The 19,256-nt window shown below is 37.9% G+C and overlaps 1 protein-coding gene across 1 annotated transcript in view; it reads left to right on the top strand.

The window, feature by feature from the left end:
- The window catches only part of UBR1 (ubiquitin protein ligase E3 component n-recognin 1), a 156,925-nt gene that overhangs the window by 99,090 nt on the left and 38,579 nt on the right, over positions 1-19,256 (top strand). The window contains exons 25-29 of the mRNA XM_049899674.1: positions 2,872-3,026; positions 4,551-4,650; positions 12,687-12,796; positions 15,560-15,646; positions 17,635-17,816. Coding sequence (XP_049755631.1) covers positions 2,872-3,026; positions 4,551-4,650; positions 12,687-12,796; positions 15,560-15,646; positions 17,635-17,816 — 634 coding nt within the window. The remainder of the gene's footprint in view (positions 1-2,871; positions 3,027-4,550; positions 4,651-12,686; positions 12,797-15,559; positions 15,647-17,634; positions 17,817-19,256) is intronic.

Genomic DNA, 19,256 nt, shown 5'->3' on the forward strand with positions numbered 1-19,256 from the left:
TCAAACACCTATGCTCATCCAAAGACTTCAGCAAAAGAATAATAAAGTTATCTACAGATTGGGAAAAGTTTTTAGCGATGACATTTCTGATCAGCGGCTGATCTCTAAAATCTACATGTTACTGCAAAAACTCAACAACAAAAAGACAACACAATTAAATTGGGCCAAGGATATGAACAGTCACTTCACTAAAGAAGACATTCATGCTGCTAACAGATACATGAGGAAATGCTCATATCATTAGCCATTACCCAAAACCCAAACCCAGTGCTGTTGAGTGAATTTCGACTCATAGCGACCCTATAGGACAGAGTAGAACTGCCCCATAGAGTTTCCAAGGAGTGCCTGGTGGATTCGAACTGCCACCCCTTTGGTTAGCAGCCGTAGCATTTAACCAGTACACCACCAGGGTTTCCTCATTAGCCATTAGAGAAATGCAAATCAAAACTACAGTGAAATTCCTTCTCACTCCACCAAGGCTGGCATTAATCCAAAAAACACAAAACAATAAATGTTGGAGAGGTTGTGGAGAGACTGGAACACTTATACACTGCTGGTGGGAATGTAAACTGGTACATCCACTTTTGAAATCGATTTGGCGTGTCCCTAAAAAGCTAGAAATAGAACTACCATACAATCCAGCAATCCCGCTCCTTGGAATATATCCTAGAGAAATAAGAGCTGTCACATGAACAGATATATGCACACCCATGTTCATTACAGCACTGTTTACAATAGCAAAAAGATGGAAGCAACCAAGGTGCACATCAACAGATGAATGGATAAATAAATTATGGCATATTCACACAATGGAATACTACACATTGATAAAGAACAACAATGAAACCGGGAATCATTTCATAACGTGGAGGAATCTGGAAGGCATTATGCTGAGTGCAATTAGTCAGTTGCAAAACGGTAAATATTATATGAGACCACTACTGTAAGAACTCAAGAAATAGTTTAAACCGAGAAGAAAATATTCTTTGATGGTTATTAGAGGGGGGAAGAAGGGAGAGAGGGAGAAGGTTTTTCACTAATTAGATAGTAGACAAGAACTAATTTAGGTGAAGGAATGGACAACACACAATACAGTGGAGGTCAGCACAACTGGACTAAACCAAAAGCAAAGAAGTTTCCTGAATAAACTGAACACTTCGAAGGCCAGCATAGCAGAGACCGGGATATGGGGACCATGGTTTCAGAGGACATCTAGGTCAACTGGCATAATAAAATCTATTAAGAAAACACTCTGCATCCCATTTTGGAGAGTGGCATCTGGGGTCTTAAACATTAGCAAGTGGCCATCTAAGGTGCATCAATTGGTCTCAGCCCACCTGGAGCAGAGGAGAATGAAGAACACCAAAGTCACAGGGTAATTATGAGTCCAAGAGACAGAAAGGGCCACATAAATCAGAGACTACATCAGCCTGAGACCAGAAGAACTAGATGGTGCCCTGCTACAACCGATGACTGCCATGACAGGGAACACCACAGAGAAACCCTGAAGGAGCAGAACAGTGGGATGCAGACCCCAAATTCTCATGAAAAGATTAGACTTAATGAGTCTGACTGAGACTAGAAGGACCCTGGAGGTCATGGTCCCCAGACCTTCTGTTAGTCCAAGACAGGAACCATTCCCAAAGCCAACTCTTCAGACAGGGATTAGACTGGAGTAGAAGATAGAAAATGATACCAGTGAGGAGTGATCCTCTTGGATCAAGTAAACACATGATTTTAGGTGGGCAGCTCCTGTCTGGAGGGGAGATACGAAGGCCAAGGGGGACGGAACTGGCTAAATTGACATGGAAATACACGGTGAAGAGATGGCGTGTGTTGTCTCATTACGGGGAGAGTAACTAGGAGTATATAGCAAGGTGTGTGTAAGTTTTTGTAGGAGAGACTGACTTGATTTGTAAACTTTCACTGAAAGCACAATAAAAAAATGCGTTATGCAGATGATAGAACCTTGCTTGCTGAAAGTGAAGAGGACTAGAAGCGCTTACTGATGAAGATCCAAGACCACGGCCTTCAGTATGGATTACACCTCAACATAAAGAAAATAAGAATCCTCACAACTGGACTAATAAGCAACATCCTGATAAACTAAAAAAAGACTGAGGTTGTCAAGAATTTCCTTTTACTTAGGTTCACAATCAACACCCATGGAAGCAGCAGTCAAGAAATCAAAAGATGCATTGCATTGGACAAATCAGCTGTAAAGGACCTCTTTCAAGTGTTGAAAGAAAAAGAGGTCACCTTGAGGACTATTGTGCACCTGACCCAAGCCATGGTATTTTCAGTTGCCACATATTTCTGTGAAAGCTGGACAGCGAATAAGGAAGACCAAAGGAGAATTGATTCCTTTGAATTGTGGTGTTGGCGAAGAATATTGAATATATCATGGACAGCCAAAAGAAAGAACAAGTCTGTCTTGGAAGAAGTGCAGCCAGAATGCTCTTTAGAAGCAAGGGTAGTGAGACCGTGTCTCACATACTTTGGACATATTATCAATAGGGATCAATCCCTGGAGAACAATACCATGCTTGGTAAAATACAGGGTCAGCGGAAAAGAGGAAGACCCTCAACGAGATGGATTGACAGCATGGCTGCAACAATGGCTCAAGCATAGCAACAGTTGTGAGGATAGCACAGGACCAGGCAGTGTTTCATTTCGTTGTATGTGAGGTTGGTATGAGTTGGGACCAACTCAATGGCACCTAACGACAACAAAAATAGCAAAAATGGTGTATCGTTTTGCATGTACTCTGTGGGTTTCGCATTTGCAGTTTAGTGTGTAGTAGGATAACAGAAATAAAAAACATCCACATGTTGTCTCTTCTCTCATTACCTACACCCCCTCTCCCACAGCTTTGCCACCACCACCACCTCCTGAGTTCTGCCCTGCTTTCAGCAAAGTCGTTAATCTGCTCAACTGTGATATCATGATGTATATTCTCAGGACCATATTTGAGCGGGCAGTAGACACAGAATCTAACTTGTGGACTGAAGGGATGCTCCAAATGGTATGTATACCTGGAATATTTCCTCTATTTTGAGTCCTAGAGTTTTTAGGGATCTGGAGAAGTTCCCTGGTACAGCTTTCTAACTTCAGTCAGAGCTACATCTAGAGTACCTGAGACCTCTAGAGGTCGTTAAAAATTGCTTTGACATGGTATAAATTTCTCTAGTGACCAAGTCTCATGTTTTTAATGCCCTTGCTCTTGGGAAAAATTTATATTTTTAAAAAAGCCAAAAAAAGACCTGCTCATTCTGATAATAAATTGGCATGTCATTATTACATTGTGATTTTTTTGTATTTTTTTATTTCACATGTGTTATGAGGGAGAGGCGTTGGTGGCTCAGTGGTTAAGACCTCAGCTGCTAACCAAAAGGTCTACTGTTTGACTCTACCAGCCGCTCCTTGGAAACCCTATGAGGCAGTTATACTGTGTCCTGTAGGGTTGCTGTGAATCAGAATCGACTTAATGACGACAGTTTTTTTGTGTTTGTTTATGAGGATCAATATAATACAGGTTTTGAAGGTAGACAGGGTTAGGCTTGAATCCTGGGTTCCCCCACGTTCTATTTTGGAGCAAGTAATAATTTCCTCATTGGTAAAATGGGCTTAAGTGTAATTATTACATAGAGTTGTTTTGAGAATTAGCTCATTAGGTGGGAGCAGCTTCTTTTTCTTGGTGTTGTTATAGATAAATTACCTAAGACACATTGTGGTAGCTCTAACTGAATATTTATTTAGTACTTGCCTAAATAAATTTCCTTTTTTCCTGGGTATTGTCATTATGCAAAGCTGTGGATAGTGCCATGATGTACATGTATCTCAATTTTGTTATAAAAGTGATACATTCAGTAAAAAAAATTCAAACCATAAGGACATATTTTAAATAAAAAGTTACAATTTCTTCCCCTCCTCCCAGGGTCCTCACTAGGAGATAAGCACTACTGGAGGTTTCATGTGTCTGGAGGTCATTCCACATTGGCACATTGTTCTTGATGGCTGCATATTCCATGTATGGATTTAGCATAGTGCATTTTACCAGTCTCCTACTAATAAACATTCAGGTTGTTCTTAGGTCTTTGCTATAGCAAAGAACACTAAAATGAACATCCTTGAACAAATATTTTTGCATTCTTAAATCTATCATACCAATTCCTAGCACTGGATCTATACCTTTACACGTTTGATAGGTATTGTCAAATTGGCCTCTAAAAGTGATATACCAGTTTTCTTTCCCATCACCAGTGTGGTGAAAAGACCCTGCTCCCTAAAGCCTTTGCCATGCCTGTGTTACTAAACTTCAAAATTTTTGCTACTCTAATAAGTGAAAATAGAGTTTTTTTTTTGTTATAGTCTCCATTTCTTTGTGAAGTTTAAAATCTTTCCTTTTTTGTTTTCATCATTTCTTCTATGAACTGCTTGTGTCCCCATTTTTATTTGTATCACATTACTTAATTTTATATCTCAGTTTAAAATATATTTTCCTAAAAAGGTGCAATTTTAAAGATCTTTTCATATTTTTCTTTTTCAGGCATTTCATATTCTGGCATTGGGCTTACTAGAAGAGCAGCAACAACTTCAAAAAGCTCCTGAAGAAGAAGTGACATTTGACTTTTACCATAAGGCTTCAAGTATGTTTCAGTATCATTTTTCAGAAATTTTAGTTTATTACCAACATGTAATCAAAAGTTTAACTCTTTTCTTTTGGTTTCTTATCTCTCCACTGCAACAGCAAGCTCCCTTTGCACTCTTTTTTTTCTTTGTTTGTTTTTGGGTCCTGTTTCTTTCTCCTCTTTCGTATATTCGTATTAGCTCCATACATCACAACCTCCCTGCCCTTTCCTGCCTACCTGCACTGTGTGCTGAACATCACACCTCCAAATAGCACAAAAAAAGCACAGGCATGGACTAAGTCATGCCCAGCACTAATTCCTGGCCTGCCCTGTCGCCCCTAGTACATGTCACAGATGACCCATCCTAGTGCCTTTCCTTCAGCTCCTGCCCTGCTGCACCATAGCTGAGTGACTGGCCCTGCCCATTAGACAAGGAGGTGAAAAGTATCACAACTACAGACGAGCAAATGAAAAAGAACGCACATCCCGCCTGCTCAGACATAACCAATAAAACCAACAAACAAACAAATCTGCAATCAAGAAATGAAGAAAATAACTACTCAATGTCCCGAAGACAGCAGACAATATCAAAATATATAAAAAAAGCAGGACAGGATGGTTCCAGTAGATGTCCAAAATAAAACACCAGATGATTTTCCAGTAGAAGAAAAGGCATTAGAACTACCTGACAGGGAATTCAAATCTCTAATATTCAGAGCTATCCAAGAGTTGAAGCAAAAAGCAGATAAAAATGAGGAAAAAATAGATTAATTTATGAAAGAGGCAGACAAATTCATGGAAAATACAGACAAATGGAAGAATTCAGGAAAATAATACAGGATCAAAATGCCAGAATAAATTCACAACTAAAAATCATACAAAAACAACAGTTAGAAATCCAAAAGATAAGATTTCAGAAATGGATAGTGTCAGAGAAGGGCTGAGGAGCAGCTTTGAAATGATAGAAGACAGGATCAGTGAAATTGAAGACAAACACTCAGATACAACTCTGTTTGAGGAAAAAAATCAGAAAAAAGAGTGAAGAAAAATGAGGAAACCGTGAGAATTATGTGGGGTACAATCAAAAGCAAAAATTTGTGAGTGATAGGAGTTCCAGAACAGGGAGAGAAAATGGAAAACACAGAGAGGATCATTGAAGAATTGCTGACAGAAAACTTCCTTGATATCATGAATGATGAAAAGCTAACCATCCAAGAAGCTCAACGAACCCCATATAGGATAGACCCCAAATGAGAAACTCCAAGGCATATCATAACCACACTCACTAAAACCAAAGACAAAGAAAACATCCTGAGAGAAGCTCAAGGAAAGCAAAAAGTCACATACAAAGGAGAAACAATAAGACTAAGCTCTGATTACTTGGCAGAAACCATGCAGGCAAGAAGGCAATGGGGTGACATATATAAAACCTTGAAAGAAAAAAACTGCCAACCATCCTGCAAAACTTCCCCTCAGATATGATGGTGAAATTAGGATATTTCCAGATAAATAGAACTTAAGGGAATATGTAAAAACCAAACGAAACCTACAAGAATTTTTAAAAGGAGTCCTTCTGTCTGAGAACAAACAAAATCAGACCATAACCTGAATCTAGGACGCAAGGTTGTACCAGCCAGATATCAATGTAGGAAATGAACTCTCAAGGACTATCCCAAACCAAAAGAATTGCAAGAGGGAACCAGAGAGGTTAATCTGTAAATGACAAGAATGTCAGAACAATAAAAGAGGGAATAAATGGTGTAGGTATAGAACTTTCTAATGGAGAGGAAGGCAAGGTGATACCAAGTAATAATAGACTGGTTCAAACCTAGGAAGATAAGGGTAAATTTCAAGGTAACCACAAAGAAAGTTAACAAACCTACTCATCAAAATAAAGAAGAAAACATAAAGTCTCAATAAAAACAAAAGAAATGAAAAAGAAATCCACAAACAAAAGGAACTCAGCATAGTAAGAGGAACAAATAAAATGTTAGCACCACAAAAGATAAGCACTGCAAAATGACAGCAATAAACTCACACCTATCAATAATTGCACTGAATGTAGATGGCCTAAATGTACCCATAAAGAGACACAGAGTGAGAGAATGAATAAAAAAACAGAATCCATCTGTCATGGATTGAATTATGTCCCCCCAAAAATGTGTGTATCAATTTGGTTAGGCCATGATTCCCAGTATTGTGTAGTTGTCCTCCATTTTGTTATTGTAATTTTATATTAAGAGGATTAGGGTGGGATTGTAACACCACCCTTACTCAGGTCACCTCCTGATCCAATGTAAAGGGAATTTCCCTGGGCTGTGGCCTGCACCACCTTTTTTCTCTTAGGAGATAAAAGGAAAGAGAAGCAAGCAGAGGGTTGGGGACCTCATACCACCAAGAAAGCAGCACCAGGAGCAGAGCGCATCCTTTGGACCTGGGGTCCCTGCGCCTGAGAAGCTGCTCAACCAGGGGAAGATTGAGGACAAGGACCTTCCTCTAGAGCCAACAGAGAGAGAAAGGTTTCCCCTGGAACTGACACCCTGAATTCAGACTTTTAGTCTATTTTACTGTGAGAAAATAAACTTTTCTTTGTTAAAGCCATCCACTTGTGGTATTTCTGTTATAGCAGCACTAGATGACTAAGACACCATCAATATGCTGTCGACAAGAGATACACCTTAGAAACAAAGATGTAAATTTATCAAAAATCAAAGGATGGAAAAAATAAATCAAGCAAATAACTACCAAAAGGAGCAGGAGTGGCAATACTAATGCCAGATAAAATAGACTTTAAAACAAAATCCACTGTAAAAGAGAAAGAAGGGCACTATATAATGATTAAAGGGACATCCATCATGAAGACTTAACCATAATAAACATCTACGCACCCAATGACAGGGCTCCAAAATACATAAAACAAACTCTAACGGTACTGACAAGAGAAATTGACAGTTCCACAATAATAGTGGAGACTTCAACACACCACTCTTGGTAAAGGACAGAATATCCAGAAAGAATCTCAACAAAGATACAGAAGAGCTAAAGAGCACAGTCAGCCAACTTGACCTCATAGACATATATAGAACACTCCACCCAACAGCTGCAAAGTACACATTCTTTTCCAACGCACATAAAAGGTTCTCCAGAATAGACAACATCTTAGGCCACAGTGCAACCCTCAACAAAATCCAAAACTTTGAGATAATACAGAGTATCTTTTCTGACCACAATGCCATCAAAGTAGAAATTAACAACAGGAAGAGTAAGGGAAAAAAATCAATAGCATGGTAACTGAATAACGCCCTGCTTAAAAACCACAGGGTAATAGAAGACATCGAAGATGGAATAAAAAAATTCCTAGAATCAAATGAAAATGAAAACGCATCATACCAAAACATTTGGGACACACCAAAGGCCATCCTCAGAGGTCAATTTATAGCAATAGATGCACACATTTAAAAAGAAGAAAGGGACAAAATCAAAACATTAGCTACTCAACTTGAACATATAGAAAGAGAACTGCAAAAGAAGCCCATACCCACCAGAAGAAAGGAAATAATAAAGATCAGAGCAGAAATAAATGAAATAGAGAATAGAAAAACAATAGAAAGATAATCAACAAAACCAAAAGTTAGTTCCTCGAAAGGATCAACAAAATCAACAAACCACTAGCCAAACTGACAAAAGAAAAACAGGAGAGGACTCAAATAACCCGAATAAGAAATTAAACGGGGGACATTACAACAGGCCCAACTGAAATGCAAAAGGATCATAACAGAATATTATGAAAAACTATACTAGAACAAATTTGAAAATCTAGAGGAAATGGACAAATTTCTAGAAACACAGTACCCACCCAAACTAACACAAAATGATGTTGAAAATCTGAACAGACCCATAACAAGAGAAGAGCTTGAAAAGGTAATAAAAAAAAAACTCCCAACAAAAAAAAAGACCCTGGCACAGATGGCTTTACTGGAGAATTCTACCAAACATTCAGAGAGCTTTACACCAGTACTACTCAAACTATTTCAGAACACAGAAAAGGAAGTGATACTTCTGAATTCATTCTATGAAGCCAGCATAACCTGACACCAAAACCAGGCAAAGGCACCACAAAAAAAGGAAATTACCGACAGTATCTCTCATGAATATAGATGAAAAAATTCTCAACAAAATTCTAGCCAATAGAATTCAACATCATATCAAAAAATTAACATAGCACGACCAAGTAGGATTCATACCAGGTATGCAAAGATGGTTCAACATTAGAAAATCAATCAACTTAATCCACCACATAAAAGAAAGAAACAAATCACGTGATCATCTCAATCAACAGAGAAAAGGCATTCAACAAAGTTGAACACCCATTCCTGATAAAAACTCTAAGTAAGATAGGTATAGAAGGAAAATTTCTTAACATAATAAAGGACATATATGGAGAACCAACAGCAACAACATCATTCTTAATGGGAAGAGCCTAAAAACATTCCCTTTGAGAACAGGAACAAGACAAGGATGCCCTTTATCACCACTCCTATGTAACATTGTGTTGGAAGTCTTAGCTGGAGCAATAAGGCAAGAAACAGAAATAAAGAGCATCCAAATTGGTTATGAAGAAGTTAAACTGTCCCTATTTACTGATGATATGATTATTATACATAGAAAACCCAAAAGACTCCCTGAGAAAACTACAAGAACTAATAGAAAGATTCAACAGAGTAGCAGGATACAAGGTCAACATACAAAAATCAGTTGGATTCCTATACACCAGTAAAGAGAACGATGACAAGGAAATCAGGAAAACAATACCATTTGTAATAGCCCCTAAAAAAAGAAAATACTTGGGAATAAATCTAACCAGGGATGTAAAAGACCTGTGCAAAGAAAACTACAAAATATTACTACAAGAAAGCAAAAGAGATCTACATAAATGGAAAAACGTACCATGCTTATGGATACGTAGACTCAACATTGTGAAGATAACAAATTTACAAATACGATGCAGTACTGATCCAGATACCAACAAGATTCTTTAAAGAGATGGAAAAACATGTCATTAACTTTATATGGAAAGGGAAGAAGCCCCAGATAAAGCACTATTGAAGAAGAAGAATAAAGTAGGAGGACTCACACTATCTGACCTCAGAACCAGCTATACAGCTACAGTAGTCAAAATAGCCTGGTACTGGTACAACAGATCTATTGACCAATGGAACAGAATTGAGAAACCAGGTATAAATCCATCCACCTGTGATCACCTGATCTTTGACAAGGGCCCAAAGTCCATCAAATGGGGGAAAGACAGTCTTTTTAAGAAATGGAGCTGGCAAAACTGGATGTCCATCTGCAAAAAAATGAAACAGGACCCATACCTCACACCACATACGAAAACTAATTTCAAAATGGATCAAAGACCTGAATATAAAGCCAAAAACCAGGAAGTTCATAGAAGAAAAAATAGGATCAACGCTAGAGGCCTTAACACACGGCATTAACAGGATACAAACCACAACCAACACATAAGCTCCAGAGGATAAGCTGGATAGCTGAGATTTTCTAAAAATTAAATGCTCATCAAAAGACTTTACTAAAAGAGTAAAAAGAGTACCTGCAGACTGGGAAAAAACTTTTGGCTATTACAAAGCCGACAAAGGTCTAATCTCTAAAATCTACGAGAAAATCCAACACCTCTACAATAAAAAGACAAATAGTCCGATTAAAAAAATGAGCAGAGGAAATGAACAGACACTGCACCAGAGAAGACTTTCAAGCAGCCAACAGACACAGGAGGAAATGCTCATGACCTCTAGCCTTAGAGAAATGCAAATCAAAACCACAATGAGATACCATCTCACACTGGTATTACTGGCAGGAATCAATAAAGCAGGAAATAACAAATGTTGGAGAGGCTGCGGGGGGAGATTAGAACTCTTATGCGCTGCTGGTGGGAATGCAACGTGATACAGCCATTCAGGAAAACGGTATGGCGCTTCCTTAGAAAGCTAGAAATAGAAATACCATATGATCCAGCAATCCCACTCCTAGGAATATATCTTAGAGAAATAAGAGTTGTCACTTGAATAGACATATGCACACCCATGTTCATTCCAGCATTGTTCACAGTAGCAAAAAGATGGAAACAACGTAGATGCTCATCAACAGATGAGTGGATAAGCAAACTGTGGTACATACGCACAGTGGAGTACTATGCAACGATAAAGAACAATGATGAATCTGTGAAGCATTTCATAACGTGGACGAATCTGGAGGGCATTATGCTGACTGAAATAAATCAATCACAAAAGGGCAGATATTATATGAGACCACTACTGTAAAAACTCATGAAAAGGCTTACACACAAAAAGAAACAATCTGATGGTTATGAGGGAGAGGAGGGGCGGGGATAGAAAAACATTTAATAGACAATAGATAAGTGGAAACTTTGATGAAAGGTAAGACAGTATACAGTACTGGGGAAGCCTGCACAGCCTGTACAAGGCAAGGTCATGATAGCTCCATAGACACATCCAGACTCCCTGAGGGATGGAATTGCTGGGCTGAGGGCTTTGGGGACCATGACCTTGGGGAACATCTAGCTCAATTGGCATAACATAGTTTGTAAAGAAAATGTTGTACAGTCTACTTTGGTGAGTAGCATCTGGGGTCTTAAAAGCCAGTGAGTGGCCATCTAGAATACTCCATTGGTCTCACCCCTTCGGGAGCAAGGAAGAATGCAGAAAACTAAAGATACAAGGGGAAGATTAGTCCAAAGGACTAATGGACCACACCTGCCATGGCCTCCACCAGACTGAGTCCAGTATAACGTGATGGTGCCCAGCTACCACTACTGACTGCTCTGACAGGGATCACAGTAGAGGGTCCCCAGACAGAGGTGGAGATAAATGTAGAACAAAATTCTAACTCAGAAAGACCAGACTTGCTGACCTTACAGAGACTGGAGAAACCCTGAGAGTGTGGCCCCTGGACACCCTTTCAGCTCAGTAACGAGGCCACTCCTGAAGTTCACCCTTCAGCCAAAGATTGAACAGGCCCATGAAACAACAAGACTAAAGGGACGCACGAGCCCTGGGGCAGGGACTGGAAGGCAGGAGGGAACAGGAAAGCTGGTAATAGGGAACCTAAGGTTGAGAATGGAAAATGTTGACATGTCGTGGGGTTGTTAACCAGTATTGTAGAACAATGTGTGTACTGTTTGATGAGAAACCAATTTGTTCTGTAAACCTTCATCTAAAGTACAACTAAAAAAAAATTTGGAGAAGAAATAAGTTTAGCTCTTTCAGGTTTTAATCTATCAATCCTTAAAATGTACAAATCCCTTAAACTATCTTTTCCTAGCATTTTTAGTTTTTAACTAATGTTTTCCACTACACAAACATATTTTTTAATCCCCTACCTACTGTGTGGTCTCCTTTTTTGGCCACATACGTTGTTTGTTTCTCACTTTCATTCCTTGTCTCAGTTTTACCAAACGTTTGCTGTAGCATCAGCGGTAACAATCACTGATCCATCTGCAGAAGGATGTTTCTGAGGTGAAAATGACTGCAGAGTCTAAATGAATGTTAAAGAGTTTGTTTTACATTGTTTTCAACGTAGAAGAAAAGGATAGGTTTAGATTAATTTTAAACGCTCATAGTTGATAATTTTTTTCAAAACACATTCCAAGGACATTGATGATAACATGAATAGTCGAGAGAAAAGCACCTCGCTTTCTATTTACATGCTATACTTTTTAAATTTCTGAAGACATCATAAACCTCCCACGTCCATACTCTGGGCAGCTTTGTTTCTCTATATTAGATTGTGAGCTGGGTGGAGGAAAAGTGAGAGACGGATCATTAGGAGTAGCTTTCACGTAGTGGTGGTGGAAGATATATCCATAAAGATTACAACCTTGGAAACCCTGTGGGGAGTTCTACTCTGTCCCGTATAGTCGCTGTGAGTCGGAATTGATGGCAACAGGAAGAGGTTTTGTACATAATTATGAAGATATATATTTACTTTCGGTATGTCATTTCTGCATTTCAAAAAAGGATTGGGAAGTTCAGCCATGAATGCTCAGAATATACAAATGCTTTTGGAAAAACTCAAAGGAATTCCCCAGTTGGAAGGCCAAAAGGACATGATAACATGGATACTCCAGGTAAACCAGAAAAGTAAACTGATCCTGTCATGGCTTAAATACTTAGGAATCCTTTGCTTGTCTCTAAAATGAAACTGGCATATTCAATTGTAAAGTCATTTACAACTGGTTTTCATCATTTCATCATTTACTGCTCATCTTCTACATTTTTTCTGTTCCTGCGGAGGTTTTTTTTTTTTAAATAAGGTAGAATTTATTCATTTGTGTCATTATTCAACCAAATATGTATTGAATGACGTGATCACTTCTACACTCTGAACAAGAAGGACAAGGAGATACGTTCTAGTTGAGATACAGACAATAAACAAATAAATAAGAGAATATCAGGATAATACAAGGAGGGTTACTTTAGATGGTTAATCAGAGATGGTCTCTCAGGAGGTGACATTTGAGCTGAGACCTGAGTGACATGGAGACACTCTCACGGGAATCTGGAAAGGCCTTCGAGGAAGAGGGAACAGCAGGTGCAAAAACTCAAAGGTGGCCAGAAAGAAGGCCATTGTGACTGAAACGTAATGAGGGAGAGAGAGAAAGGTAGGCGATGAGGCCGGAAGGACCTTGTAGGTCAGAGTGAAGTGTCTGGATTTTATTTGGAGGACAGAGGGAAACCACTGAAGAATTTTAAGTGACACGATCTGATCTGTATTTTTGGAAAATCACTGGCTGCTGTGTGGTAAATGGCCTGTAGGGGACAGGAGTGAGAGCCTGGAAACTTGCAGTGAGAGATGAGCATGACTGAGACTGGGACGCAGATGGCAAGAAGCTGGACTGATTTAGGTGTACTTTGAAGATAGAGCCTATAGGACTTGCTGATAGATTTGATGGAAGGGATGTGGGAAATCCAGGAATCAGAGATGACTTTGAGCTTGAACTATTGCGTGGATGGCAGTGCCTCTGGAGAGAAGTGAATTGGTGGTTAGTCGGAGAGTCCAGGGATGCTACTTTAATGGAAAAACCTCTATATAGAAACATAAAACCGGGGTTATGGAGCTTCCCTACTCACTGTGTTCATTAAAATACTCTGACATTTTCAGTAGGTACTGTTTTGATAATCAGAATGTATGTAGTGATGATTTTTCTACATTCTTACCAAGTGGATTTCATGGTACTGATTTATACATCAAGAGGTCAGCTCTTTTACTACTTAATCAGAAAGACTCCTTAAGCAAACTTGGTATGATAGGATATGCAACTATAAGATAATAATGTTAATTATTATTCAAGTTCCTGTTGCAGTAGATTTTATGAATACTTAGTGTTTGTGTTAAATTTAGTCATTTAAAAAATAAAACAGAAACAGAAGCACATAATTATTCTACCTTTGTGAGGAAAATAAATTGAGCTATTTCGTATCCTATAGACACAATGTTTAAATATAATCATTTAAAAAATAAAACAAACAGAAGTATGTAATTATTCTACCTTTATGAGGAAAATAAATTGAGCTATTTTATATCCTATAGGCACAATATCTAATAATAGATTTACTTTCTATTACTAGGATACCAGAATTGATCACCAGAATATATCGAAAGCATACATAAGTGTCTGCTCTCACAAACATTAAGTAATTACTCAAAGACTTAATATAAAGCTGTGTTGTAAGTGTTCCTTGCAGGAGATTTTTCTGCATGAGACTGAAGTTCCTTCATAGTACAAATAAGCTTTGTGGCTGTACCATTCTATTGCTGAAGCCTTGGCGTTTGTTAAAAAAAAAAAAAAATGATGTGGAAAGATCTCCCAAGATATATGATTAATTGAAAAAGGGAGGTATGAAAGAGTATTACTGTATAGTAGGATTTCTTTTATCCTACTATGATAATATACATCAGTGTGAATATATATAAACATGACTATAAAGTTATGGTTATATATCATAGGGATGAGTGGGACTTGACAGTTATTCACATTTATGTATTTTACAAAAGCAGAGGAAATTGATGTGTGGTGGAGGTGCACTGGAAACCCCATCTTTCATTAATTTTTAAAATATTTTAATATCTTTGAAATTGAGTTAAGTCTTAAAATCAAGACTTCTCATAGTTTAATTTATTTTATTTACATATGATCTTTTTGTTTTCCTAGAAAGAAGTTTTTATAATCTTTAGCAATAGTTGCCTCTTGGGGAGGGACTGAAAGCAGGGAGTAGGGACTGAAAACACTGTCCATTTTGTATCTTTGTCTTCATGTTCTTTGCACGAAAAATGTTACCTTAAATTTTTAAAAATGTTTCAGGCAAGTGAACTCTGGACTAAGGCATTTTTCCCTTCTGGCAAATCTCTCTAAAACAGAAATATTCTTCATTATTACAAAATGTTTCAAACAGTTCTCAAAATTAGGTTTATTTGTCTTAAAATTTTCCCTTTCTATATTTTGAAATTTTTCATTGCCATTTTAATGTACCAGTATATCTTCAGAAGCCTTTGAATGATGAGTTGTAGCTTTTTTCCTTGACAAACACCACCATTTGATGAAGGCGTTTGTAGCTGACTGCCTGTGCACCACCTTCTGTCAGTATCCACGTGCTCCTAACTGTAGACTCAGTCAGCTGAGGTGCTCCCATTGACCGCCTCCTCAGCAGCACTGCTGACCAACTAGGGAGGGTGTTTGTCACAGCCAGGGTTACTTTTTCTCCCCATACACTGAAGTAGTTTAAGTCAGAGATTTGATCAGGGAAGTGGTGACAAAATCAGATTAATGGATTTTTCTCTTCCTGGTCAATCTAACCAAATCTTCTCTGAGCATTTCATTTTCTTTTCACAGATGTTTGACACGGTCAAGCGATTGAGAGAGAAATCTTGTTTAATTGTAGCAACTACATCAGGATCAGAATCTATTAAGAGTGATGAGGTAATAATGATATAATAATAGTGATATTCATCCTCTGTCTTTGAACTTTACAGGTATAAGAGAGCTGCTTCTTTTTGTTAGGAGAAACCTGTTTGTTGTAAAGTACATAGGATCTGCCCTTTCCCTTTTGTTCACTATGGTTCCGTGTCACAGGGATTAGTGGTACTTGACAGATAGTTATTTACATTTACGTATTCTACAAAAGCAGATGAAATTGAGGTACAGTGGACCTCCATTGGAAATCCCACATTTCATTAATTTTTAAAATATTTAAATGTCTTTGAAATTGGTTTTGTGTCTTAAAATCAATGGCTTCTCATAGTTTAAGTAGCATTCTTAGTGGAATGTAAGGTAATGAACATCTTAGATTTAATGAAATGCAGTTAATATTTAGGTTATGAATTTCTGTAATATAATGAATCAGGTGTTTATGATTGTAATCATAAAATTATTAGAAATTATTACTTGTGGTTATTAAATGTCCTTCCTAAGAGAAAATCACTGAACTTAAGTTAGAATGGAAAATAAAAAGGTACCAAATACATCTCAATAATATTGTTAAATTTCTCAGTCTTAACAGCACATTTAGTAGTAACTGTTAGACAGCAAGTTGCTTTAAATTGATCAACTGTCAATGATTAATTGACAAACGATTTCAAAATTTAGTTTTACGTAGTGTTACTTTTTAATGTACCTACATTGAGTATAAAGGAAGTTTACTAGATATTTAAGGTATCTGGCCTTTTACTTTATACTTTTGAAATAACCAAATGAGCAGTTAATTGTATGATATTATGTAGCCTCTAATGCTAATTTGACTTGTGGGCTAATCAAATTTTATCAGAATCTCACTGTGGGAAATTCTGACTGAACAGAATATATCATTTTTTTTGGCTCTATGTGAAAGTTTACAGCACAAATTAATTTCTCATTCAAAAATTTATACACAGATTGTTTTGTGACATTGGTTGCAATCCCCACAATGTGTCAGCACTCTTCCTTTCCACCCCGGGTTCCTCATGTCCATATGTCCAGTTTTCCTTTCCCTTCCTGCCTTCTCATCGTTCCTTTTGAGCAGGTGTTGCCCGTTAGGTCTCTTGTACTTGATTGAAGTAAGAAGCACATTTCTCACGTGCGTTATTGTTTGTTTTATAAGCCTGTCTGATCTTTAGCTGAAAAGTAAACTTTGGGAGTGGCTTCAGTTCTGATTTAGTAGGGTGTCCCGGGGCCAGAATTTCGGGGATTCCTCCAGTCTCTGTCAGACCAGTAAGTCTGGTCTTTTTTTGTGTGTGTGTGAATTTGAATTTTGTTCTACATTTTTCTCCTACTCTGTCTCGGATCCTTTATTGTGATCCCTGTCAGAGCAGTCGGTGGTGGTAGCCAGGCACCATCTAGTTCTTCTGAGCTCAGGCTGGTGGAGGCTGTGGTTCATGTGGTCCTTTAGGCGTTGACTAATATTTTCCTTGTGTCTTTGGTTTTGTTCATTCTCCTTTGCTCTGAATGGGATGGCACCAGTAGATGTATCTTTGATGGCCTCTTACAAGCTTTTAAGACCCTAGACTCTACTCCCCAAAGTAGCATGTAGAATAGTTTCTTTATGAGCTATGTTATGCCAGTGGACCTAGACATCCCCCAAGACCGTAGTCCCCAGCCCTCAGCCCCAGCAACTCAGTCTCTCAAGGTGTTTAGATGTATCTAGGAAGTGTCTATGACTTTGCCTTGGTCAAGTTGTGCCGACTTCCCAGATATTGTGTATTGTCTTTCCCTTCACCAAAGTTAGTACTTATGTAGTATCTAGTTATTGATTTCCTCTCACCCCTCCTCCCATCCCTAGTAATCTTAAAAGATTGTTCCTTTCTGTGTATAAAGCTTTTCTTAAGTTTTTATAATAGTCGTGTCATACAGTATTTGTACTTTTGTGATTGACTTGGCATGTATAAATTTTAACAGTGGATTTTGCCCAATTTTTGTGGTTTCTTAATACCTAGATTACTCACGATAAAGAAAAGGCAGAGCGAAAAAGGAAAGCAGAAGCTGCTAGGCTACATCGCCAGAAGATCATGGCTCAGATGTCTGCCTTACAGAAAAACTTCATTGAAACTCACAAACTCATGTATGACAACACATCAGAAATGCCTGGCAAAGAAGACTCTGTTATGGAAGAAGAGAGGTAAAACACGGTTAAACCAAAAAATGAGCAACTCCGTGTTTTGGAGGAAAAATGAAATACTTTAAATCATGCTTTCCCAAAATGCATTTTATAGTAAGAGAAGTTACCCTATTTTTAAGCTGGAAAAGTCAGAGTAAAAGCTTTAAGGTACTTGTTCAATATAATTTTATATTGATAAATGGTTTAATTGCACAGTAAAGCTATGTTAGGAACCTTTATGCACAAAAAAATGGTTTTTAGTGGTTTATTTAACGATATGTATTTTTCGGCAGCTTGCTTTTTCACTCAGTGTCATTTAAAAGTTTCCTGTCAGTCCGTGTAGATGTACAGTGTCAGTTCTACATTGTTCTTTGTGACCGCTGCATAACGCTCCATGGTGTGGATGTACAGTATTTTATTTATCTGATTTTGGGCGTTTGGGTTGTTTCCATTTTCCCTTATTACAAACAGCTTGTCAGTGAATACCTTTGTGCCTCTTTGTGCAAACAGTTCTTCAGATGGAATCTAGTAAGTGAATATATGTAACCACAGAAATTACATAGTGTCATTCAGCCTTTTGTTTTACTTGCATATGTAGTATTCTAGTGGCACTGACCCACTAAATTTCTGAAGTCACCCCTACTTGTTATAAGAACCAAAATATAAGCCTCCCCTATGTATTGCTGGAGCCTCCTCAGAGGTGGTACCAGGCCTGAGACCCACCCTTTAAAAGCTACATAGTATTACTGTGTGAACTGGTTTACATTGATGGTGAACATTTATTTCCAATCTTTTGAATGATCTACAATGTTTCCGGGAGCTTCTTGCTCAGTTAGAGGCAACATTGCGGAGTAGTTAAGAGAGTGGCTTATGAGACAGCTCCCCCGAGTTAAATCCTGGCTCTGCAGCTTACTTACAAGTCACTGGTCAAGTCTCTTACCATCTCTGAGCTTCAGTTTCTTCTACTGAAAATGGAGGTAATAATAGTGTCCACCTCCTAAGATTGCTGTGATGAATGAGTTTACATAATGTATTTAATGGAGTGTCTAGCATCATAATCAGCACTCTGTTTGCTATTGTTACATTACTACTATTACACAAATTGAGTAGACCTAATAATTGTAAGTCATTAATGTAGAAGTTTTTTAGTTTTAATAGCTGTCCGAATAGAATAGAACCTAAATGCCTAGTAACAGGGAATGGATCAAACTATTATGGCACATATGCAGAGTACTGTGTAGCCATTTAAAAATGTTTCTGAAGAAATTTTAATGACATGAGAAAATAGCTAAGATATAGTGAATAAAGCAGGATGTAAACCTGTATATGTAATTAGCTCTTCATTATATAAAAAAGAAACTGTGGTGTAAATAGAAAGCCAACTAGAAGAAAATAAATAACGGGATTTAGTAGTGGTTGTGGGAGTATAATGTTTGTTATATTTTCATTTATACTTTTGCG

The sequence above is a fragment of the Elephas maximus genome, chromosome 10 (assembly GCF_024166365.1).
Source record: "Elephas maximus indicus isolate mEleMax1 chromosome 10, mEleMax1 primary haplotype, whole genome shotgun sequence".
Taxonomy (NCBI): domain Eukaryota; kingdom Metazoa; phylum Chordata; class Mammalia; order Proboscidea; family Elephantidae; genus Elephas; species Elephas maximus.